At 43.7% G+C, this 26,932-nt stretch overlaps 1 protein-coding gene across 6 annotated transcripts in view; it reads left to right on the plus strand.

Moving 5' to 3' along the window:
• The window catches only part of LOC134633513 (transcription factor COE3-like), a 74,882-nt gene extending 55,320 nt beyond the window's left edge, over positions 1-19,562 (plus strand). For 4 of the 6 annotated variants that reach the window (XM_063482339.1, XM_063482340.1, XM_063482338.1 and 1 more), the window contains 5 exons: positions 4,740-4,805; positions 10,358-10,520; positions 13,224-13,427; positions 13,916-14,086; positions 17,931-19,562. In XM_063482339.1, coding sequence (XP_063338409.1) covers positions 4,740-4,805; positions 10,358-10,520; positions 13,224-13,427; positions 13,916-14,086; positions 17,931-17,962 — 636 coding nt within the window. In that variant the 3' untranslated portion in view covers positions 17,963-19,562. The remainder of the gene's footprint in view (positions 1-4,739; positions 4,806-10,357; positions 10,521-13,223; positions 13,428-13,915; positions 14,087-17,930) is intronic. The other 2 variants (XM_063482342.1, XM_063482343.1) reach the window with 1 other exon arrangement.
• Positions 19,563-26,932: the final 7,370 nt, after the last annotated feature.

Genomic DNA, 26,932 nt, shown 5'->3' on the forward strand with positions numbered 1-26,932 from the left:
TCAGAGCTTTGGGGGTGCTGAGCACCCAGAGAGCTGCCCAGCCAGGCAAGGTAAACTTTACTCGTCACAATGAGACTTCTTCCCTGTCTCAGTCAGTCCCTGCATCCTTAAATGTCTCCAGTTGTCCCAAGTTCCCTCTGACTGTCTCCTTGGTGCATTTAAACCCCTGTTCCTCCCTGTCCTCATCGTCTGTTGTCTTCGTCTCCGTTATCAGTCATCATAATTTTACCCTCTCTGTGCAAGTCTGCAAATTTCTTTATTAAATCATAAGATTCTTAAATTCAACAAGTCTCTCTGTGCCTGGGTCCTCGTCACAAAACATGACATCACTGTTTTGTACATTTTAACACAATCCCCACATTTGAGAAAGAAAAGCAAAACACTTTTTTTGAAAAGTCTGTAACAAAACCATCAAATCTGATAAAGGTTATTTAAATGCTGCAAACGAAGAATGGATTGGAATAAAAAAAAAAATACATATCCTAACCTTAATTACTGGGGGAGAATAATGAATGATGCTCATAGTGAGTAAAAAGTAAACTGAGTGCATTTGGACAGAGATTCACCTTTAACGTTTATGTATAATACAATACAGATACATAAAAAATGCACTCCAAAAATAGAATATAGTCCTTGAATGTACAAAATATTAATAAAAAAATATATAAAAACTTCCAGATTGTGTGAGTAAAATTAGTTTTCTCTTTGTCAGTTTAACAGTTTCTGTTTTGCCTGTCACTATTACCTGTCTATTTCCTTACCTGGTTCTTCCTGACCTTGTACTTTCTCCTCACGTTCCCTCTTTCCTCTCTCCCTCTTTGGACTGACAATCATACACAAATAGATTGTATTCAATTACATGAAAAAAATTACATTAATATGAAAAGAAATACCATTAAGATCACTAATAAAAAAAAGTCCTCTCTCAGTGTACTTTCAACCAAAAGGCAAATAACCAAACCACATGTAGATCTAATAAAAGATATAAATATTGAAACACTGATCCAACATTATTTTTGATTGACAGATCATTTGATTTTACACTTTTACCTGAATGTGGCTCCTTTTTTTTGAAAAAACCTCCTTATATCCCTTATGAACCTGACTCTCTGTATACAAACACACACACACACACACACACACACACACACACCAGGAGTTATAAGTTTAATAAGGCATCCAGTCAGTTAGCTAGTTAGTAGCTTGGGTTTAATCTTGGCACATGCAAATATGACAAAAATAAGCAGCTTCTCTCCTTCCATTCCAAACAGGACAGTGGTAACAACCGCAGGCTACGTACAATTTTAAGTTTTAGCTTTTAAATAGGCTGTATACATTTCAATGGGAGCAACAGGACGGTCAAATGTCGCTGATTTTACTACAGAGTAAAAAACCCTAACCCTAACCCTATAGGACGGATTGTAGGGTAGCAAACATCGTTGGAAAACAAGTTATCAACACTGCAGGTTAGCTGGGTGTAATGTTTTTCAGCTAAAAAGAAACATGGTCTGACTCCTACCTAACGATATAAGAGTAACTGAAGGTTAAATGCAGCTAACATGTCCTGTTTCAAGCCAGGCACTCACACCTCCGCTCCGCTGCGTCTCAGCCGTCATCGCTCTGGCAGAAAGGGTGCTAGAGCCAGAGCAGGGGAGAAGCGAGCTGGAACAAACCATTTTTTTGGGGGGTGGGGGCATATCTATACTTTTGTTGTTAAAATATTACGTCTCAACCAAGTAGTGTATGGTTTTTATATTTTTAGTAGTGTGTCACACAAACAGCAAATATTGTCAAAAAAAGTAAGAAATCTTTGGGGTGCTTTGATTAATTTTGGGGTGGCTTCAGCACCCCCAAAAATGGGCTAAAAACGCCCCTGGGCTAAAGGGATCCAACTGCAATATTTGGAAAATACTGAGTGAACCCTGCAAATGATGGCAGAAGTCAAAGTGAAGCAGCGAGTGATTGATGGTTTACATGAATCATGTGACACTGAAGCTTCTGAGAAATTAAACCTGTGACATCATCACCTGTGTGTTGTGTGATGTGGATCCACAGCCCAGAAAAATCTGCGGTTGCTCATCGATTGCATTTCACTTTCAGGAAATGACCAGCTGATTGCCAGAGTTTCTTCTGTGTGACCACATGGCACAGGTCAGCCGGGGGTCCGTCTCAATCTAATCGATGCATGTCAGTCTGCTCGTTCGTAGCCGTGACTCGCTGATTTGTTTCTGTGATGAGTTGGGGAGCAGCGTGTAAGTCAAGTTTAATCAATGTGTCAGAGCTTCAGTCCGTTTGAAGCTTCTTCGAAGCTCGGTCAGCTTTACTGCCAAAGCAGCTGATGAAGGGCAAAAAGCCACACCGTTATTTTCTTTCTTATACAGCAGCAAGCTCAGTGTTAGTTTTTACAGTTTTTACATTCATTCATGAATCCATCTCAGTGAAAAGACTCGCGGCGCCACAGGTTCTTCACCTGAAAGTACGCCCGGCCGGTCACACAGGTGTCGCTCTGACTTTTCTCATCAGTCATGCAGATAAAAGAAAGTTTGGAGCTTCGACAGTTTTCATTGTTTGTCTGCATGAACAGTGAGCTCCACCTGCTGTTTACCTCATTTACTCAGACTGGTAAACACAGAGGTCTTTGTAAAATAATAACTCCTGTGTTTTATTCAGAAAAAACTATTAGGTGGGTGTTTTCAGGGTTAATTTATAATGACGGCCTCCACTCTTTAGCCTGTGTGGATGGAGGCTGTCGTGATCACAGGGAGGATTTGATTTGATCCTTTGTGATCTTATTTATTCAGACTTTTTCATCTCAGTGTAATTATTCATCATGTTTCAGATATTAAAGTTCATTTCCTGCTGCTGGAGCTTAAAGACAGGATCAGTTCGTCTGTGTGTGTGTGTGTGTGTGTGTGTGTGTGTGTGTGTGTGTGTGTGTGTGTGTGTGTGTGTGTGTGTGTGTGTGTGTGTGTGTGTGTGTGTGTGTGTGTGGAGTTAAAAGAATAATTGGTTTCCTCCTCGGTGATGACATCCCGCCCTCCAGCTCTAACCTCGTTCATGTGTGTGCAGAGAGGTGCTCGTCATGTGACGGCGTAACAGCGAAACACTTGTAATAATGAGGCTTTCATTTGTCTCTATAAACACAGTGTGTGTGTGTGAGTGTGTCGACACACTGGAACGTCGCTCTGCATAAATGAGCAGATTAAAGACGATCGGAGGCTGAAAGCTCCTTCACAGAAATGACTTCCCCTCTCATGGTGTGCGTAACACACACACACACACACAGAGCTGGGCTGGCAGTAACCTGACAGTCACAGTGTGTAAAACTGGCCGTAAATCACAGTTCATAACATTTATTTGTGATCCAAGAAATGATATTTGTAACGGTGAAAGGACAGAGGAGAGAGAAAGGGAGGAAGGGAGCAAGAGAGGAAGGATGAGGGGGGAAAAACAATGAAAAAGGAGAAAAATGGAGAAGAAGTGAGAACAAAGGAGGATTAGAGGAAAGAGAAGAAGAGAAAAGAGAGAAAATGCATGTGGGAAAAAGAAGGAGTGATTGATGGGCAACAGGAGGGATAGAATGAACGGAGCATGGAGAAAAGCATGTAGAGTGGATGGATGCAGGGATGGAGGATGGAGGAGAGGAGGAAGAGGCGAGGAAGAGGATGAAGGGGGCGGGGTTAATTGAAAAGCCTCCTGAAGAAGTTTGTAATGAAAAGCAGCAGATTAACTGAGAGTGTGTTTAATTAAGATAAAGACTAAATGAAGCATTGTTCTGTCACTGCCTGATTACACGGACACGAACACACACACACACACACACACACACACACACAGACACACACACAGACACACACACACAAACATGCACGCACACACACACAGTGGCAGCTGTTTATTGGGCTGCATTTAACACTAAAACTGCTCATTGAAGTGAAATGCTTCAGTTTTTAAGAGGCCCAGAGTGTGTGTGTGTGTGTGTGTCTGCGTGTGTGTGCTCTGTGAGGTGTAACTGAGCTCTGATTAACATAAACACTGTTTAAAGCTTCCAGTTCAGGTACAAACACACAGAAACAGAGGGACCCCTGCTGATGTTTACAAGCTGTGATTGTTACTGATCTCTGCACTGCATGCATTCTCTATGCTGATGACACGCAGCTCTATCTGTCCATGAAGCCAGATAACACACACCAATGAGTTAATCTGCAGGAATGTCTTAAAGACATAAAGACCTGGATGGCCGCTAACTTTCTGCTTCTTAATTCAGATCAAACTGAGGTTATTGTACTCGGCCCTGAAAATCTTAGAAATATGGTATCTAACCAGATTCTTACTCTGGATGGCATTAGCTTGGCCTCCAGTAACGCTGTGAGGATTTTCACAGGTTTCTTCCTATTAAAAGGGAGTTTTTCCTTCTCACTGTCACCAAGCTCTTGCTCATAGGTCATCTGATTATTGGGGTTTTGCTGTGTTGTTGTAGGGTCTTTACCTTACAGTATGAAGCACCTGGAGGTGGTTGCTGTTGCGTTTTGGTGCTATACGAATAACATAATATTAAACAGAATTCATTAGAGCTGTTGAAAATGTTCCTGCAGCCTGTTCACACCTGTTCACACCTGTTCACAAGTGACACTGGCAACACGAGTTCAGACTTCATGGGCTTTTGTTACTGACCTCATGTCCTCCTCTTCTTCTCCTGTTGTATCACACTACCACCCCTCCTCCTTTGTCTCTTTCAGGAGGTGCTGTTGAAGAGAGCAGCAGACCTGGTAGAGGCGCTCTATGGGATGCCTCATAATAACCAGGTAAGCTGCTCACCTGTCTACACACATCAGCTGACATCAGTGTGTTTACCTGTGCACGTGACCCTGATTAACAGATTCGTGTTGATATATTGAGTCTAAAGCCTGACCGGAGACGAGGTGTGCGCACGAGCTGTGGCTGCAAGTGCAACATACACGACGTCATATGGCGTCGGCTTGTGTCCACAAACCGAGGACGCCGCTTCAGTTTGAATCAGTGTTGGGTGGCGTTACTGTATTTAAATTACTTTTCCACTGAAAAAGTAGAGTAACTAATTACTGTTCATTTTTAGGTATTTTAATTACAGTTACTTACAATGTACTTGCGTTACATTGTAAAATAATTAAACTCGCTGAATATCATTATTTAATTTCATTAATTTATGTTCTAAACGTAGAAGTAAACTCTGCCGCTTTAACATCGCTGTAGTGCAGCTGCACGTCATTTTGGGCCAGTTTGCTGCATAGTCGTATTCTAAAGCGGAAGATGTCGGACTCGGCTGAAGCGAGTGGCTGTTTTATGACATGGACATATTCCCGTCTCTTCACTTTTCTGAAACAAGCAGTTAAGAACATTACAGCAATATGTAAGCTATGTGCTGGGGAGAAAAAACTATCGGCTGCTGTTAATAGCGCGAGTAATCTACTGAAGCGCCTGACACAGAGCACAGACGAACACTTCTGAGTGATTCTTGTTCATCATCCATGGATAACACCGCGGCAACTCCTGCTAAGCAGGCAAAACGTGATTTTACTTCAGCAGCACAGAAAGCGTCTGAAGGTGAGCTTAAAAAATGACTGCAGGCTACATAGCTGGACTGGCCATCGGTGATTTTTCGTTTTTATGGGCCGATGGGGTTTTTTTTCTTTGTTTTTTTCCGTAACGGTATAAACACTGAAAGGTGGTGGATTGGCCAGATGAAGGGAGATGTGTAAAAATAACTCGGTTGTTTGGTGGTGGCTATTGCGGAGCTTCCACTGATTCAGCAACATTAGCAAGTGATGGAGGCCAGCAGATGCAACACGCTGGCAGGTGGATGACGGAAAGGCAGGAGGAGCAGAGACCCGAGGCGGTGAACTGAACTTCAGGTAAGAAGTTATGACCTGCAGTCTATCTGGGTCAGATATAAACCAAGTTTAGGTGGAGTTTATTTTCATTATGCTGACTTTTTACAGTCAGTTACAATAACTCGTTTCTATACTGCTGGGCGGGTGCTATGATATTATTGATGTTGAACTTATTTTATCTAATTTATAAGGTTAGTTATTAGAGTTTCCAACGGTCCCGTAAAAAACGGAATCGTCTCGTATTCAGAGAAAATATTGCGCGTTTCGTATTGAGGTGAAAAGGAACACAGTTTGTCCCGGACTTCAGCTACAATGAAAAAGACACAAAGCTGGAGTTATTCTGTGTTTACGCTGCACAGCTGCCTCTTCTCCTCTCATTCTCTCCCCCTCCCTCTCCTGTTTCTACTTCAATCATGAAACTGATCAGTGATCAGCTGATCAGCTTTTCTCTCTTGTTTGTTTATCGCTCTGAATCTTACAACAAACGTTTTCATCTGATGTAAAATGTATAGAAATCCATTATTTTACATAGTATTTTTTTAGGGTCCCATCATAATTTCTTCAGAAGTAGCTAGGTACTGTTTTATGATGCCAGCATTTTCCCACATTTTCTAGATACTGTACCAGTACTGTGTGTGAAATGCCATCAAAAAGTCAATTAAGTTTTTCTTTCTCACCTGTCTTTCTGTCTCCTTTCACTTTTTAAAGGTTGCCATGTTAGAAAAAATATTTTGCCCTGCCATGGTGTTTATTGATGTGGCAAATGAATGGTTTATGAAAATATATCTAAATCTGTCATAAGTAATCAGTAATGATCATGTCTCACCTCTAGTCTTCTCTGTCTTACTTTCAGGTTTTCACCATGTGTTGTAGATAGTTCAGGAGGTTAACTCGACCAAGCAGTCTACTTTCGGGTACTGTTTAGAATACCAGAATAGGGAGGATGGTGTAGGTTTAAGTTTATTAGACTGATACATATATACCAACAAGACAGTGTACATCACTGTGACAACAGCGTTTGTTTTCATTCAAAGGCTTTATGGTTTTTCCTATAATACCTGGTGGGCCGGTCTCTAGTCAAAATGCCCGGGCAGATTTTTTGTCCCAGTCCAGTCCTGCCAGGCTACATTGTGGAACAGATGCTACCGCTGCGTACTGTAGAGTGTCCGTCTTTAAAAAAGTGTATTTATTATTTAAAGAGTTTAATTTCTATTGTTTGTCCACGCAAGGTTTATATGGATTTTAAGAAGTATTTAGTTAAATACTTATGTAGTAATTAAGTTACTTTTCTGACACAGTAATTAGATAAGTATTTTAAATACAATATTGACTAAGTAATTAGTAATTAGTAATTAATTACTTTTGTAAAGTAACTTACCCAACACTGGTTTGAATCCATTTGAATCTTTGTGTCTTTGAGGAGGAACACGAGTAGAAAATAAAGAATGAGGCGACACAAATGGGAAGTGTTCACTGTTAAGTTAAACTCTGTGAACAAACTTAGTGAAACAAGCTGTGAGCGTGTGTCTGTTAACCCAGGAAATGTTCACAGTAAACACAGTGCTTCAGATTTATTAGACAATTTAAAAAAAATGTAATCTGTCAAAACGTGTTTCAAACTAAGAATGATGTCATTATTTATTCATCAAACAACAAAATGAATTCTTGTTTTTATACCCAAATAAGAGCCGGCACAGAATTGAATTCAACCACTCAAATGGATGAAGACAGAGTTTAAGACAAACTGAACGCTGAGAGCGAAACACAGCTGAGGCTGAAGTACCTCCACCTGTCCAGCAGAGCGCTACTGACCCACGTTATCACGTCTGGTTTCAAAAACTGAGATCTGTGATGTCATCTTTTACTTACAGTCATTGTGTCTAAACCAGCGCACCGCCTTTTGCTCTGAGACGTCACCATGTTTTCACTTCAGTGGTTTGAGCAGCTTCAGCTTCATGGACATGAGTGGAAACAAACTGTCTACGATAAGAGCTGCACGAGTCTGACTGAGAGAATATTTATGAACATTTTTACACAGTTTTACTGGATTGGCCAATCACAGTAAGGACAGTCAGCGTAATCAGAACCAATAATCATGTTTTACAGATTATTGATGACATCATCATCAGACTGTCTCACAGTTCAAACCGGAGCTTCTTTAACTTCACATGAAACTCATTAAACAGGACAGACTTCCTCCTCCCCCTCCTCATCACCTCCTTCAGGTTTAGGAGTCACAGCCTCCTGAAACACTGAAACACTGTCAGAGGAGGAGGAGGAGGAGGGAGCTCTTTATATCCCCCATCCTCCCCAACAGAGTCTCTCCGACACGCTTCTCAACCCACCAGTTAATCACACACACACACACACACACACACACACACACACACACACACACACACACACACACACACACACACACACACACACACACACACACAGGTCTATTGAAATGAAAGCATAACCTTGAACAGAGTGCAGAGCCTGTAAACAAATGTAAATCCAAATGTAGTGATAATAATAATAACTGTGTGTGTGTGTGTGTGTGTGTGTGTGTGTGTGTGTGTGTGTGTGTGTTATGTATGTGTAAACTGAACATGTGTGTTTTTAGAGTCTTGAGCTGTTTAAGTATAACGAGCCGCTCTCAGGATCTTTAGCGCATGTCAGACAGACATCAGAGTGCCCCCTGCAGGTTGGTCAGTGAAGTAACGTGGATCGTTACCCTCAATTACACTGGAAAAAAAGACAAAGAAGAAAAAGATGGTGGCAGTAACAATATAATGACCTCAGTGTGATGAGATAAAATCAAAAATAAACTGACTGAAATCAGAAATCACAGAAATACAATAAAGTGCCTTAGACTGAAAACTGCATGCTAGGGTTAGAAAACATGAACTCTGCTGTTTTTCACTATATTTCACTACCAGAAGGCAACACTGCAGACATTGAGGGCAGCTGCAAGTACCTGGGGATCCCACAGGAAAATGGGAACCATGAAGAGGTCGCTAGGAAAGCTGCAACCACCAAGTACCTGCAGAGGGTCAGGCAAGTCCTGAGGAGTCAGCTGAACGGTAAGAACAAGATCCAGGCTATCAACAACTACGCCCTGCCCGTGATCAGGTACCCTGCTGGGATAATAAGCTGGCCAAAGGAGGAGATAGAAGCCACTGACATCAAGGCCACGAAGCTCCTGACCATGCATGGAGGGTTTCACCCCAAGTCCAGCACCCTGAGGCTGTACGCTAAGCGGAAGGAAGGAGGCCGGGGACTGGTGAGTGTCAGCACCACAGCCCAGGATGAGACAACGAACATCCAAGAATACATCAGGGAGGTGGCCCCAACCAACCGTGTGGTCAGTGAATACCTCAGGCAGCAGAAACCCAAGAAAGAGGAGGAAGAGGAGGAAGCATCATGGAAGGACAGGCCCCTGCACGGTATGTAGCACCAGCAGATAGAGGAAGTGGCTGATATCCAGAAATCCAACCAGTGGCTGGACAAAGCTGGACTGAAAGACAGCACGGAGGCACTAATCATGGCAGCACAGGAACAAGCTCTGAGCACAAGATCCAAAGAGGCTGGGGTCTATCACACCAGGCAAGACCCAAGGTGCAGGCTGTGTAAAGATGCCCCTGAGACAATCCAGCACATAACAGCAGGGTGCAAGATGCTAGCACGCAAGGCATACATGGAGCGCCGTAACCAAGTGGCCGGCATAGCGTACAGAAACATCTGTGCCGAATACGGCCTGGAAGTCCTGAGGTCAAAACGGGGGACGTCCCCTAGAGTGGTGGAGAATGACCGAGCTAAGATCCTGTGGGACTTCCAGATACAGACGGACAAAATGGTGGTGGCTAACCAACTGGACACAGTCGTGGTGGACAAACAGAAGAAGACGGCCGTAGTGATCGATGTAGCGATACTGAATGACAGCAACATCAGGAAGAAGGGACACGAGAAGCTGGAGAAATACCAAGGGCTCAGAGAAGAGCTCGAGAGGATGTGAGGGTGAAGGTAACGGTGGTCCCCGTGGTAATCGGAGCACTAGGTGCAGTGACTCCCAAGCTAGGCGAGTGGCTCCAGCAGATCCCAGGAACAACATCGGAGATCTCTGTCCAGAACAGCGCAGTCCTGGGAACAGCTAAGATACTGCAGGACCCTCAAGCTCCCAGGCCTCTGGTAGAGGACCCAAGCTTGAAGGATAGACCACCTGCAGGGGCGAGTGGGGGATTTAATATACCTTACATTATATCACAGGAATGTATTACACGTGTTTAATTGTAATTTATCATTATCATCTGAAGCAAAGTGACCACAACTCTCAGTTAATCAGTCTTGTCTTTGGTGTTAATGCATATAGAGTTTTAATTTTAGGATGATAGCTTCTCCACATCTCCAGTAGAGATGTTATGTGATTATGTTCCCTCCTGAGTCTCTGCAGCTGCATGAATCCAGATATTTAAATGCTCCTGTGTCTTTCTGCTCTGCAGGAGATCATCTTGAAGCGAGCAGCAGACATCGCTGAAGCGCTCTACAGCGTTCCCAGGAACCACAACCAGATCCCATCGCTGGGCAACACCGCCTCCCATGGCATGATGGGAGTCAACTCTTTCAGCGGGCAGCTCGCCGTCAACGTCTCTGAGACAACGCAAGGTATGAGCGGCCCGATAAATCCTGCAGGTGATGGGGGCAGAAGTGACATTAAAGGGGTGGCTGTGGTAACCCTGGTCACATGACACATTTTACGAGTACTCTACAGAGTCTACTACTAACTACTACTAACCTACACTCACAGACTAGGTGTCCTGCAGGGAATCAACATATCTGCAAACCTCACTTAGACCCTGCAGGTTTCAGTGAGGTTCACAGGTCTTGTCCTTCTGCAGGGAGGAAGTGAAACCATGACATCACTGTCAGTGACTCCTAAATAAAAACTAAGAACTCCGAAAACATGAAGATGCTGACTGTCCTGCCCCCAAAGTGCCAATCAACAATGAGAATAGGAAATATTTCTCCCAGTCCCGTTGCTGAGAAGCTATCATGATGAAGAACATGCTCCCTCTAAGCCTGAGGGGAAAAAGAAGGAACACACACATGTAAAGGAAGCACTCAAAACATGCAGTTATCCTAATTGGGTGTTCATAAAGTCAGCAAAGAGGCACAGAAAAGAAGATCAGACACCAGCGAGGGAGGATAAGAAAGACAGACGCAACAACGTGGTCATCCCCTATGTAGCCGGTGTATCAGAGAAACTCAGGAGAGTTTTCTCCAAGCACGACATCCCAGTGTACTTCAGACCCAGCAACACACTCAGACACAAACTGGTTCACCCGAAAGACAAAACTCCAAAACACAGACTTAACAACGTGGTGTATGCTGTACAGTGCAGCGAGGAATGCCCAGACCTCTACATTGGAGAGACCAAACAGCCACTTCACAAGCGCATGGCACAACATAGAAGAGCCACCTCCACAGGACAAGACTCAGCAGTCCATCTGCATCTAAAGGATAAAGGTCACTCTTTCGAGGATGCCAATGTTCACATTTTGGACAGAGAGGACAGATGGTTTGAAAGAGGAGTGAAAAAAGCATCTATGTCCACTGTGAGCGACCATCTTTGAACAGAGGCGGTGGTTTACGACACCAACTGTCTGCCATCTATAATCCAGTTTTGAGATCCCTCCCCAGGCGCCTTAACGCCCACTCACATCCTGGGCCATCTGACCTCAGGAAATCACATGATAGGGTGGGGCCAGGTTTCACAATGAGCTCACCTGAAACCCTGGCTGATTGGGACCCAGGCTCATGTGATTAGAGGATCATCAGGGGGTCCTTTGTCCCTTTTTGGGGGGAAACTCCCACTGGGTTTAAATCTGGGACTCTCCACCATTTGACCTTAGAACTGAAGAAGCTTCTCGGATGAGAGGTGGAACGTCTTCAAACAACTTAAAGAAGTCCAGACGCTTTTCTTTCCAAGCTCCTTAGACTATCATGATGAAGCTGCGTCCAAGAGCACTTCACATCCCAGTGGCTACTGAAAAAAACTCTACTAGAGATGAATACAGGGATGAATAGAGACTCACAGACAGGAACTTCACATCCAAGATAGCTGCACAAACCTGCTTCTAGAAGGACTCTGGTGCACCGAGCGTTAGATTTGTGACCAGCTCAGAGCTGAATGTCACATTGATGGACATGCGTGTCTTTGTCCTGTCTCCCTCCTCCCACCCAGATAGCTGCCTCTCCCCATCCCAACTAATGCTGGATGTTTCTTCCTGTTAAACGGAAGCTTTTCCTTCCCACTCTCACCAAGTGCTTGTTCAAAGTGGGTCCTCTGATTGTTGGGCTTTCTCTGTATTAATGTAGGGTATCTACCTTACAATATGAAGGACCTTATTTGGTGCTGCCTAAATAAAACTAAATTGAGCTGACTGGAATAGAGGGATGAACAAAGAGTTAAACCATGAGAAGAACTGGAGTCTTCTGGATCATTCAGTAGTTCTGATTCAGCTCTAGTGTGCCCCTTTTCTGTGTTATAGGAACCACAAAAGGTTTGACATGTAGTTCAGGTTTTCTGTGAGATCACGGCAGGAAGAATCTTTGACTGCAAATCTACAAATCGTCATGAATTTCTCTTGTAGCCCCACCCACTGTCGTCAGCTTTGGGACCACAAATTTCCAGACTCAGATTCACCAACACTCTGTCACCAGATGTATTAAAAACATCAAGCGGCCTTTCTCTTATTTTAGCTGCTCCACCTCCTGTTTGTCTTTACTACGCTCTGTCTGCTGAACTCTAGTCCATACTCTGGGATCTGATTGGCTACTACTACTCAAAGTTCAGCAAGGATTGTTGATGGTCGCATTACTAGGATGCTGTTGTGATATGAAAGACCAATCTTATGTGAACGATTTTCCAAATTCCACTCTTCCTGAGCATGTGTATGTTTGTGGTGTGGTGGTTTAGCACTGTCGCCTCACAGCAAGAAGGTCCTGGGGTTGAATGCTTGTATGTCTCTCTGTGTTCGCCCTGTGATGGAAGGTTGACCTCTCCAGGGTGTACCCTGCCTCTTGCCCAATTAAAGCAGGTGTAGGCTCCACCCCCCTCCAGCAGCTCCAAAAGATCTCCAGCAGAACTGGGATCAGGCCACCATCTGTTTCCTGTGGCTGTGAAACCAGGATGTTGCATGATCAGTTCTAAAGTGTTTAGGAGTTCAAATACTTGCTGAGAGGAACCTCCATGTACCGAAAACTCCACCTTTGGGGAAAAGTTACATGCAGCCTCATCTACCTTAACACTAGCTTACTGCACTTAGTAATGCTGCAGTGTTACTAAAACACTGTACTCTCTTCCAGTCGGCTACAGTCGAAACACCAGCAGTGTGTCACCGCGAGGATATGTACCAAGCTCCACCCCCCAACAGAGTAACTATGGCAACACAGTCAGCAACAGCATGAATGGCTACGGCAACACAGGCATGCCAAACCTTGGGGTGGCAACATCACCCGGTTTCCTCAACGGGTCATCAGCCAATTCACCCTACGGCAGTAAGTATCAAGGTAAATGTACTACAGTACTACACCTACTACTACTAATACTCCTAGCAGTGCTACTACAACCACTACAAGGAATACTACTCGTACTAATTACAATAATCCCTGTAGTGCTGGTCCTCTATCTTTGAACTTTGTAGTAATCAGGCCCCATCTTATCTTAATGACCTTGTAGTACCATATCAGCCTTTTAGAGCACTTCGCTCTCACACTGCAGGCTTACTTGTTGTTCCTAGAGTATTTAAAAGTAGAATGGGAGGCAGATTGATTGTTGTTTTTTTCTCTGTATGTATTATTGTAGGGTCTACCTACAATACAAAGCGCCTTGAGGTGACTGTTGTTATGATTTGACACTGTTTAAATGAAACTGAATTGAATTGACTGGATAGTACATCATTCATGTAAGACAACAGAGCTAACCATGTTAACGGAGTGTAGTTTACTGTCCCATCACAGTTACTGGTTAAACTGGTTTCTGACCTGCTGTGTTCCAGTCGTTCCCTCCAGTCCCACCATGGCCGTCTCTAACTGTAACTCCTCGCATGGAGTTTTTTCCTTCTCGGCTGCCGTCAAACAGAAGAGCGCCTTTGCTCCCGTCGTTCGGCCGCCAGCTTCACCTCCTCCTCCACCCAACTGCTCTGCCAACAACGCCAATGGGCTGCAAGGTGAGACAGCAGCTCCTTGAGTCTACAAATTAGAACTCCTTCTTTCCAAAGTCAGTAGAAGTGTTAGGGACAGAAAAAATTTGTTTTCAAATTCCTTCATGTCTTCATGTCTTTATGCATGCTCAGTCATCCAGGTAAGTAAATCTCTGGATGAGTGACGAAACGTTTCTCCCACTGAAAACGTCCAGATGAACAGAATCAAGTTTTGGAGATTCATGTCTTTAAACATATAGATGTGGTGTAATTAAAGCGAGTGAGCCCCGAGAGTAACATGAAGCTGAACAGATGTTTGATTCAGTTTCGTCTGCTCTTCTGTAAACAACCACATGTCTACAGACGAGTAAATGGAGTGAACACACACACACACACACACACACACACACACACACACACACACACACACACACGCTGGGTCGAGGTGGGTATCCTGAGTCCTGTTAGTATTGCATGAAGAGTGACAGGCCAATGCATGTTTTATTCACTACAACCCACAGATACATCCTCTAAACACACATGCCCACACGCATTAAACACACACACACACAGGAAGCACACACTCTGGCAGCCAGTGTGTGTGATGTCAGTGTTTCTGACAGAGAGGTTTGTCGAGAGTTAAATATTCATGTTGCTCTCCGCCTTCGCCGAGGCAGAAAGGCCACAGTGTGTGTGTGTCTGTGTGTGCGTGTGTCTGTGTGTGTGTCTGTCTGTGTGTGTGCATGTGTCTGTGTGTGTGTGTGGATCCATTTGCAGGGCGATGAGTAAATACAGTTTGAATGTTATTAATAGTTGCAGCTGCAGCAGCCAGAAACTGAGCATGAAATCAGTGATTCACCTTCAAACGAGCACCTGAGAAACAATTTCATCCTGACATCATTTCAACAACTCATCTAATTATTATTATTATTATTGTTGTTGCTGTTATAAAATAATTTCATTTTGAAATCAGTACTTATGTTTTGTTTCTGTGAACATGTGCTTCATTTATCCCAGAACGTTTCAGTGTTTGATTGAAGGAGTGAAGCGTCAGTCTACAGACATGTGTGTGTGCGTGTGTGCGTGCGTGTGTGTGTGTGTGTGTGCGTGCGTGCGTGTGTGTGTGTGTGTGTGTGTGTGTGTGCGTGTGTGTGTGCGTGTGTGTGCGTGCGTGCGTGCGTGTGTGTGTGTGTGCGTGTGTGTGTGCGTGTGTGTGTGCGTGCATGCGTGCGTGCGTGTGTGTGTGCGTGCGTGTGTAATGAGCTGGTAAATTAAACTGCGGGCTGCTACATGCATTTTGTCATTAACAGGAAGCTAATGAGGAATGATGTGTCATCATTTTCAGCTCAGATGTTTTTTAAAAACTCATCAGATTCTTTAAGGTTTGATTCGAGTCACAACAGGAACAGGTGGGTGGAGTCAGTCTCTTCATCAACAAACCATCCGTTTTGTTAACGGCTTATCCAACTTTAGGTTAGTTTGCATAAGACAAAGGAGGGCGGTGCACAGAATCAAAGAAGCAAAGTTCACCTGAAATCAGAGGAAGGAGGCACCTCCTGATTATTTAAACTTTGTGGATCAAGTCCGACGGTCCTGAGGCATTCCGGTGTGGAGGAAGGAAAACTGTACAATAAATAAACAGTTCTTCATCAGGGAAGCATCATGTGACCTTTCCCTTTCACACACTGGTGAGGTTACTGAGGTCTGTGAAGGTTTAGTGCTCAGGATGGACAGTGGGCCTTCTTCTTCTTCTCCTACAACAAAGAGAGCAGATTTAGAGCTGAGCTCGCTGTGAAACGGGATGTACGTGGGAGGATTTGTAGCCATGAATCACTCTGGATTGGACAGGATTTTGTCTCCCCGGGGCATTTCCACCATCCTGGAGTCAGCTCACATCCTTCTGAATCCTGTTGCGTGTCTCCATCAATAACAGGAAAAATATCTGACTCACAAACCAGGAAGGCATCATCAAAACCATTTTACCTGTCCAGGTGAAGTTTGACATGTGGCTACACACCTGACTGACACAGCCAAGGCTTACGTTTCATTTTACTCTAAAGCGTTCCTCATCTGAACGATGCAGCCCATCATCCTTCTGCTTTTACTGAGACACACTTGCTCACTGTAGGCTTCCTGTGTGTGTGTGTCAGTGGTTGTCTTCTTCTACCATGTGTCCTTTTATGAATACACATCACTGCCCTGATCCCCCCTCCTCTTCCTCTGCTCGTGTCGCTGTCCTTGCTTCTGCCGTCCTCTCCTGTCTTCTTAAAATGTTTCACAGCTGAAGTGGAAAACGCAGCTTTGCTACATCCTGTAGTGTCACTGTAACGACTGTCGCTGCTGAAACCTGCGCTGGAGCATGTCGGAGGCTGTAACCAGAGCGCGACGAATAATTCAAACTCATGTGAGACAGAAAAGGTTCCTCTGGAAACACGTGGAGCGTTAAATCTGCTCACTTTGAATGTGGAACGTGTTTTCGTACAGTGAGCAGAGGCTGATGGAGAGGTTCACAGCTCAGAGTGTAAAACTCTCCCTTCACAGCACTTTTACTCTACATGACTTGTCCAACTGACCATTCACACTTCGATGAACCGAGAGCAGCTGTGGGTTCAGTGTCTTGCCCAAGGTCACTTTAATACACAGAGACTGAAGGAGCCAGGACTCAAACCACCAACCTTCTGATTACTAGCCAACCTGCTCTACCCGCTGAGCTAGAGCCACCCCAGGCCAACAGTTCAACGAGATAGCAGCATAAAAGCAAACATGCATAAGATTTCATCGTGCATGTCTCACGACTTCCTGAAAAGATTTAGAGGTCAATTAAAACCTCCAAAACGCCGCCTCCTCTGACTGACCGCAGGGCGCTCCTTTCAGACGTGCAGAGGCCAAGTGGAGACTGTCCTGTAGTCTGACCAATCAGAAACAGAGATTCTGTTTGAACATCATGGATGCTACGAGCTAAGCATGAGAGGAACCATCTGATTGGTTATCAGCTTACAGGTCACAGCAGCATCCTGATGGTTTTGGGGGAGGAAGGACCACAACTGTAGGGTTAGGACAAACATCTGCAGACGATGAACAAACCTGGACTCCATTACTGAACTGAGTACAGGCCAGAACATCACTCACTGAAACATCTGGATTAAAAACATGGTGTGAGCAAAGCTTTATTCAAACATGAGCAAAGTACTGATATTTTTTTTTAAATCTAATTAATTCTGTTTTGTTGTGGAAGTTGTTTAAATAAAGTGCAAACACTCAGTGAGTGGGTTTAATCACATGCTGCAGAGAGCGCTCTGGTCAAACGCCAAAGTGGCCTCTGAAGATGGGCGCTCACGTCTTATATATGACCTATACCTCCCAGCTCAGCTCATCCTTGAACCTTCCCCCCCAAGGAGAATTACGACCAGCCGTCACCTCTCTTACACGCAGTGCCTGGATGTCTCTGACCACATACAAGAATAGAATAGAATAGAATAGAATAGCTCTTTATTGTCATTGTTACAAAAACAATGAAAGGCAGTTTGGCATCTCTCCATGTGTGTAAAGTACACAATAGCATAAGCATTTACACAATAACACAGACAGTGTTGGCCCCATACAATGGCCCCACTGTGAAGCTGTGATAAACATAAGGCCCACTTCTGATACTATCCTACATGCATACAACTACGTGATAAAGTGATGCTACTATTACTAAAGTCATATTGTCAAAACGTGATCAATACATAGACTAAAGAAATTTCCATTACAGTTTCAACACCTGATGTTTGCTCTGCAGGTTTTAGTCACACCTGGCTGTCACTCAGTAACACACATCATTTCTTTTGTATGTTTATAATTAATGAATTCAAACCTCGTCTCTCTGCAGCCATGTCCGGCCTCGTCGTTCCTCCCATGTAGAAAACCTTCCTCCTCGTTCCTCACCTGTCTCCTCCCCCTCAGCCACGAGCACTAATCACCTCAGAGGAGGAGGGACCTGTGGCCTAAGGAGGCGGGGTCTCCGGCAGCAGCCGGTCGTCTACGACTGGGATGAGCCTCTAAGAAGAACCTGAGAAGGACTTTTTGTAGAGCAGCTTTCTGCAGGTGCTTTCACCTGTCTGTAATTATTCTGATGTTATACTCTATGTTTGGGGGCGGGGTCATTCGATGTAAAAACTGTGATGTCACATCTGAGACTTGACTTCACTTAGTCTGCTTGTGATGTAATCTTAGTTGAAGAAATGGGAATCTAAAGATGAGTGAGATTAAAGGCTTCAAATTACAGGACACAGTTATCAGTGTAATTCAGGCCTGTCATATCTAGCATTCGGGGTGCTGATGGTGCCCTTCATCAGCACCCTGATGAGGAGCAGACAATGACTGTGACATGATAAACACCTCTGAAAGCACCTGAGTTCAGGTGAACCTCAGTGGGGGGAGGCAAAACACTTCCTGTTTTTAAAAAAATAAATCTACTGATGATCTTCACAATAATCCAGGACATCACATCATCAAACCTTTGCCAACCTTTAGCCAAACTGAAGTCTCATATTTGAAGAACATTTCAGACAAGAGAGATGAACACAGAAGCAGCAGCACTGATTTTAGATGGGCTGAAGGTTCAAGGGAGGTTCCTGTTATTTCTGCTGCTGCCAGACTCAGAACAGGTGGAACGAACAGGAAGCTTAGCTATGAAAGGCTCCTCCCACTGAGAAATCACTAAAATCTGTTGCAGTATCCGGCGGCGTCCATGTTGCCATGAACAGTGTTTATTTTATCAGAAAAATGTGGCAGGAATAATTTGAGGCCTTTAATCGTTTCAGTAACCTCAGCACATAAACTTCTGACCTCTGAAAGCACAACGATAAAACAATAAATGAAAAATATCAGTGTTTCCCTTGAAGTCCCGCCCTTCTTCTTTTAGCCCCGCCCTTGTACGTTTGTATTTTTTTTATGCTTGCGCTGTTAAAAAAAAAAAAAAAAATCCTGCATCCTGATACGCTACTGTGACTGTCTGTCTTCTTGTTCAGAGTTGTCTTTTTAACCGTAGCTCCTCCCACAACCCCAAAGCCCCTCCCATTCATTCGAGCCCCACCCCCGTGTGTTTTTCTCTGTGGGTTTTGTGATTTTTGCCAAAGTTGTAGCTGGCTGAATATTTATACGTCACTGTGGTTGATCACGCTGCCCCGCCCGTCACCAAAATCACGAGGGAAACTCTTTTGTAACATACAGATTATAAATATGTATTTATATCTGAGATTGTTTTGTATAAATGTCAAATCATGTTGTCTTCATGGGGTTTTAGACATGTGTGTGTAAGTGGTGTTGCCACACTGAAAAACAACCATCGTTTTGTATTAAAAAACAAAAATGAATGTCTTCACACATTTATAGTGCTGTCAATCAAAGCTGACGTCCAATCAGCTCCACTCGTTTGGTTTCAGTTGTTTTTAATGTAACTCTTGTTCAATGACTGTTTGGCTGTTCGGAAATGATTTCTTCACAGTGAATAAAGACAGCAGGTTGCTCTGATCGACTCCAGCGCTTTCTTCAAATAAAAGACAAAAACAAGCCAGTCAAAGCTGAGCGTGTCAAATAAAATCAACCAATCACTGCAACGTGCTTAAACCTAATATTCAAGGTCAGCCTCTCCACACAGTAAGATCTCATTATATCCAGGAGTAGTGATGCAGACTGAGCTGCAGAAATAAACCAGCCTGATGTAGCAGAGGAGAGAACCACTCTCATGTTTATGAGGTCAGAGAAGAATAAATGTGTTTGTGCATAACACGATTGTTGGTAGCAGAAGAAGGAAAGAAACCAGCTGTGTCCAGGGTAGGCTTGGTCCCCTAACATACCACCATCCTGCCTCCAGCCTAAACAGGAGTCCTTATCCCCCTCGTCCATGTTTTAAACCAGGGGTGTCCAACTCCAGGCGTCAAGGGCCACCGTCCTGCAGGTTTTAGAGCTCACACTGGGCCTACACACCTGAGTCACATGATTAGTTCATTACCAGGCCTCTGGAGAACTTCAAGACATGTTGAGGAGGTTGTTTAGCCATTTAAATCAGCTGTCTTGGACCAAGGACACATCTAAAACCTGCAAGACACCGGCCCTCGAGGCCTGGAGGTCCCCACCCCTGGTTTAAACAGTCAGAGTCAGACAGGACATCTTTGTGCTGCTGTGGTAGGTTATCTGGCTTCTTTCACCTCCCTCTCTTTACCAGGTAAAAAGTGTTTAAGGAGCACCTGAGATCACAGGTAGGGTTGTTCTCTATCACCTCCTCTTAGGTGCAGACCATCACACTCAGTGGTCTGTTAGTCTGGAATGCAAAAAAGATGATGATCCAAAGTTCAGCTCACTGTTCAACAGTGTTGGTCAAGTTACTTGAAAAAGTAATCAGTAACTAATTACTGATTACTTCCCGAAAAAAGTAATCCCGTTACTTTACTGATTACTTATTTTCAAAAGTAATTAGTTACTTAGTTACTCAGTTACTTTTTAAAAACACGATTTACAACCTGAATAGGTAATAAAGTGATAGATCTTTCAGCTCAATTCTACTTTTTCTACATAATCCATCATATAAAATGTAATCAAATGGAAAAGTCTCTTTTTAAAACTTGTTTTATTAGTTTTAATCTTTTAACTTTATGCATCAAGCAAACATTAAATTATATGCAACATTCTCTGACTGGAAGAAATTTGTTTAACATTTAAACCTATTTTCTGCACATTCCACCACATAAAATAAAATAGTTTTTTGTGTTTACACTCACTCTTTCAAATAGATGCGAGTAAAACACAGCAGAAAATAAATAAAATCAAAGACTCAGCGGTCCTGTTGCACTATTTTTACCTGTATAGCAGGAGTGGGGCAGGCGGAGGTTTGCCCTGGTGCAGGTGTGCCGCAGCGGTCAGTGGATGGATACGGCAGTTTCTCTGGTGAATTTCACATTCCCGTGGCAGCGCACTCGGTGCTTGCTCGGACCTTTAGGGGTTTTTTCGCTGTAAAAAGAAGTTTTCTTCCCACACAGTGAGCAGCGGACACTAATGTTTTTGTCACTCTTTACAGAATCAAACTCAAAGTAAGGTCAGTACTTCCACGCTTTAAACGCTGCACGCTCATACTCTCTCCTGCACTCGATATATTATCCATTGTTGATCTGCACACAGCTGTTGCCACGAACGTCGCATTCGCTTACATCACTGTCATGAGACACTCTCGCAAAAAAATCACGGTTTTAGTAACGCAGTAACGCAGTGTGCTTACAGGAAAGTAACAGTAATCTAATTACCTTTTTTGCTTACTTTACTCATTACTCGAAAAAAGTAATCAGATTACGTTACTGCCCATCTCGGCTGTTCGGATTACCAAGTACTACAGCTCCCTAAGATTCAGGTGAAGGTGATTATTCCTGAAGAGCAAAAGAGAGGTAAACCTGTCAAAACGCTGTAATGAACCAAGGCAACAAGTATTAATCTTTAGTTTCAGCACCATAAAATGCTGACATCTTTTAGACATGTATGTGTTATTTTTATTTTCTCATAGTTTATTTCTGCCTGAATGAAGTCACAGAATGGTGGTATTTTTTAGATGGTACTACAGTTACATGTGCCCCAAATAGGACTTACTTTGGGCAAGGGCACATCTGTGCGGGGGAGTGACCAGGAGAGGTAGTTGGGCAAAAAAGAGGTTCAACTGGAGGAGACACACTGCAGAGCTTCGCAGGTGGATAGCCATCAGGTATGCTGGTTGATAGCAGGTCAGGTGAGTGCCACACCCACAGATACACAGGAAGAAATAAGGACTGCAGGAGACTGCCAGTCAGTAAACGACTTTACAGCCAATTTTATATGAATCTGAGTTTGTAATCTGAGATGAGTGCTTACTCTAACCCTCATTTCTGGCTATAAGACGTAACAAGCGGTATTACGGCATAGCACACCTAGAGGAGGTCACTTCTCACTATTGTGGCAGGAGGACTTGTGTGGTCTTTTTTTTTTTTTCTTTGTCTGTCCCATTTGGTTCTTTAGCCGTCAGAATTGTTGTCTGAAGACCAACAAGGATACCCAATGGATTTACTTTGCCAAATGGATCATCACGGCCTTGCCGTATTGGTCCATTTGATCGACCTTTGTTGTTATTATTTATTTTATTTTATTTTCAGTTGTTACAGACAGGACAGACATGACTGAGGGATAGGAAAGGGAGAAAGAAAGTTGAAGGAAAAGAAAAACAGAAGGGAAGAGGGACAGTGAGAAAGGGCACTTAGAAAGAGAAAGAAGAGAGGAAAAAAAAATCTCCTGGATCACCTGTTGAGAGAAAAAGAAGAGAAAACAAGCAAAAAAAAAAGCAAAGCAACATACAGAACACAACACCATCCCGTTAATCTAGCTAAGTGTAAACAGCAGTAAATACTAAATATTGAATGTTGTTGTGTAGGAAGCAGGACCGACAGCGCACAATGTGCTTTGAAGTAGCAGCCAAGAAAGGTGTAGTTTATGTCTATGAACAGTGAACAGCCGTGTGCACACCTGTGTGGATCAGCGCGCTTGACTTGTGTGGTCTTGCTGTAGGTAGACCTCCTGTTCTACCTACCTGACTAGCCTCCAAGTTTTCCGGTTAACTTCCAAGTTGCACATCCGCTAAACCTGCTGGCTGCCCGTACCTCACCAGACCTCTGTTACAACGTTTGGGAATGTCAAGTCTATTCTTTCTTTAGTTCCCTGCAGGAAGGAATCTTGGAAACGGAGTGAGGTAATTGTGGTATAGAATAGAATAGAATTCAACTTTACTGTCATTGCAGACGTCACAAGGCAACGAAATGCAGTTTGCATCCATCCAGAAAGTGCTTTAGCCATAATATAGCTATATTACAGAAATGTGTCTGTTATAGGTGGGTACAAAATATGGGTCTATTATGGGTATGTTACAATGTACACGGTATGAGGGTATGTTATGAATATATATGTTATGTTATATATATAAGTATGGACAGGCAGTAGCGAGTGTACATCTGCATAATAACAATAATTGATGTCAGTGGTTTGTACAATATGGCAGGAGTACATGAATCTCAAATTTTGGAGGTTAATAACTCGCCTGAAGCCGTTTTATGTTAAACCAGCCTCACAAATACAGAGAATTCATCTCCCTAATCTTCAGCTCTGCTGTGCAGAAATGCTGCAGTTTCATGCATCTGCCTGTTTGATCCTAACTGTACCTACAGCAATCCAACAACCTCCAGTTTAGCCTCTACAGTGTCACATGGGGTTGAGAACAGGCCCCATGGTTCAGGGTATCCCCAAACAAAATGTTATTTGAATTTACAAAAGTCTGTGGTCTGTAGTCCTGACAATCTTAAAACTGTCAGGTTTCATCTTACAGCGTTAAAGGAGTCTGATGGGTTTCTCGTATAGCCAGAGCGAGAGCTGTGTCTGTTTGCTCGTCACAGATTCAGACATGCTTTCAGTGAGTGTTGGACTCGTTTCCAGGCCTGCTTATGATCTTCAAGCAAAGGATCTAAATCAAGGACAGGATCTCCAGGCACAGCAAGGATGAGGGGAATAGTCTGGGAATACCAGACTCATGTCTCAAGTTTTTGCAGATAAAGTAATGGCAAAGTTGGTTTACCAGAAAATCAGCCCCTTGGTTTGTTCATGAGCTCTGGGTTGTTACCAAAACTACGAAGCAGATGGGATAGAGTCTGTAGGGTGGCTGGGTTTAACCTTTAAGGCAGGGCAAGGAAACTCTACATTCAGAGGGAGCTTGAAGTAGCTAGATTCCTCACATTAGATATGAGGTTGTAAGGACATCTGATCAGGATGAGCTCACCACTCTCCTACCTCCGGTTCTGGGCATGTACAGGTCAGAGGAGACTCCAGGGGTTGAGCAGATGCTGGTTGACAAGATAAAAGAGATCATCAGTGAGTTTTGGAAGGAATGAGTTCATCTACCCCATCCTGAATTCTCCTGTAGAGACAGTCAGCAGTGTGTCCACCTCCACCTCAGTGACATGGACTCTAAATACTACCAGCATCTTCAAACAGAGGATGAACAGAGATCACATTCAAAGGAGGAACTTTCCTGACCTTACAGGAAAACCATTCATAATCATTGGAACTGAACTTCCCAAACATCTGAGAATTCTCTGTCTCAGAGCCATCACCTCAGCCTCTCTGCACCAGCAGCACCTTCACCCACTCCATCCGCTTCAAAGACAGCTTCTTCCTACAACTAAACCACGTACATCACTGGAGTCTGCTGGATGGTTGTGTTTACACGCCCACCATGCCTGTGGTATAGCGTTTCTCTGTACTGTGTCTGTCACTGTATTTGCCGTATTGATTCCTCTGCACCTTGTGCTGTATGTTACTCCATTATAATCTCATTTATGTGAATGCAGAGTCAGACCAGAGGAGCAGAAGCTGGTGAGTTTTTGGTTTGTCGCCGTCACTCAGAGATCAGTGAGATCCTCTAATTATTATTTATTATTTTGAACTCATCCATCCTGTGATGCTGACTGTTTCTACAGCTGTCACTTTAACCATTTTCTTTCATGCAGAACAAGTCTGTGTCATTAACAATGTAAATCATGTGACGCTGCCTCTCTTATCATTTGTTTTTTCATATCTTCTGCTGCTTTTCTCCTATTCTGTTAAAAAGTGATAATTAAAATCTGTTTTTTGGTGCTGAGAACAGAAACTAGAGGAAGCGATTAATGAACTTTTATTAAACAGCTCTGTTCCCTCAGCGGACACAAAAGCACAAACAGGATTTGATTAAGATAAATCACTGATAACCCCAAAACCTCATTATTACACAGACTTTTATTTATTTCTCTTTGATTTCACCTCTCTTTATTTTTTATTTCCCTCCAGAAGAGTCACAGTTTGTTCTGGTTTTATGTCAGTTTGGGCTGTTTGACAGTTTTCATCTCTCAGACCAGTCTGGGTCCAGATCCTCTGCTTTAAGATCACACTTCAAACTTTCCTCTGGACGAGGCATAGGGTTAGGGTCTCCATTTCTTCCTTGTTTTCAGCTGTGTGAATATTTCTCTGCATGCTTTCTGACGAGTGCTTTAGTAAGCTCCACCCAACTCTTTGTACCTGTATTTTGGGAGGGTACCTTTGGTAAGCTGTGGGAACAAGTCATTGTTTGAGCTGCTAAACCTTTCTGTGGTGGTCCAGCTCATTCTCAGCCTCAAGGCTCTCCATTCTCGTACGACACCTGACCTTCAGGGTTATGGTGCATATGGCAGTTAGGACATTTGCATTGTTACTGGTGTGAAGAAGAACCCAACCACAATCGTTCCATACGTCTAAAACAGCTGTTTTCAGCACCTAAACCTGAGGCCCATCTTCCCACCCTCCACAGTAGATCATCTGCCTCCATCGACTCCTATCCCAGCATCCTCCTCTGTCACACCAACCTTCAGCATGTCTTCCTTCACTACATCCGTGAACCTCCTCTGAGGTCTTCATGTAATATTACTTTTCCATGACTAAAGTTACAGCGGTCAGTGTTTCAAGGTACAAAATGATAACACCTTGTGTCATGTTCATGGTATGTGTGGGTCTACCATCTTCATATATCTACTATAAACCTAATGTGTTTCTCAGTGATCAGACAGGGTGATGTAAACCTGGCCTGTGGTAGGTTCCCAGTGTGAGTAGCATCCATTCAACAGGCTGATTAGTTTACTGAGCAGCATCTGCACTGAATGACTCTGAAGTATCACAGCCAGGAGAGGTGATAAGAAATAAGAGCACACTTAGAGCAGAGGATCTTGTAGTCCATTGTTGTAACATCAGACTGACATTAAACTGATTTGTCCATCCGTCGGTCCACCCGTTCATTCACCATCAGTGACGCCCTGCCATGTTTCAGTCTTCTGGTCAGTTTACATCAGATGGCTCGTTTTTAGATTTCTCTGAGTCTTCAGAGGTCAGGTGCATTGTGGGAGACATGTGTGCGGTGTTTTGATCTTTCACTGCCGTGGTTATGATGACTCAACCGTGGCTTCACATCCTGCCGGGGGCCAGGCAACCTTTGACCTCTGAGAAAGTGGTAACTGACTTGTATTAAAGGAACAGTTCAACATTTTAAAGTCCTGTTGTTTAAATGTTGAACTGCTCCTTTAAAAAGACTACAGACTTGTGTGTGTGTGCATGTGAGCTGTCTCGCACACACACACACACACACACACACACACACACACACACACACACACACACACACACACACACAGAGCTCTGGGGGTCTCCCTGAGGACCTGATTGAGAGCAGGGAGCTATGGTTGCCGTGGCAGCGGCAGCTCCCCTCCTCCATCAGCACTCGTTTTCTGTCTTTCATTGTTTTTATCCCTTCTTTCTTTTGTTGTCCTCTCTGCTTCCTGCAGATGTGTTTGTGTCACGATGTATTCAAAGTTTCCCACAATGCTTTGTGAAACGCAGGTCGCTAACACTCATACGTCAGCTGAGAGGAGCAACGCTTCAGGGTGTTTGTTCTGTGTGGGACAGCTGTACTGAAACACCATCTGCAGTGAACGCATCGGCGTGGAGGGAGAGCTGGGTGGAGGCGGGTTGCAAAGCAGCAGGCAACAGCAGCTGAAGCAATTTATATAACCCCCACCTTCAGATGTGCTGAAGACCACCAGCTGATGTGGGCTGAAAAAAGCAAAGAAGACAACAACACTCAGACCCCCACCCTCAGACCTCCACCCTTGGGTTGGTGTCAGAGTGAGAGCTGAACTCCAGAGCAGCTGCTACAGGAAGATAAAATGATTGGCTACGTTCAGACTGACCCGTCTTTCAAAGCCAATAGCAGCTCATTATTCTTAGTCTTCCAAACTCGGAGTTCTTGCTTTATTACACCAGATGTCCTGG

The sequence above is a fragment of the Pelmatolapia mariae genome, linkage group LG8 (genome assembly GCF_036321145.2).
Source record: "Pelmatolapia mariae isolate MD_Pm_ZW linkage group LG8, Pm_UMD_F_2, whole genome shotgun sequence".
Classification (NCBI taxonomy): Eukaryota; Metazoa; Chordata; class Actinopteri; order Cichliformes; family Cichlidae; genus Pelmatolapia; species Pelmatolapia mariae.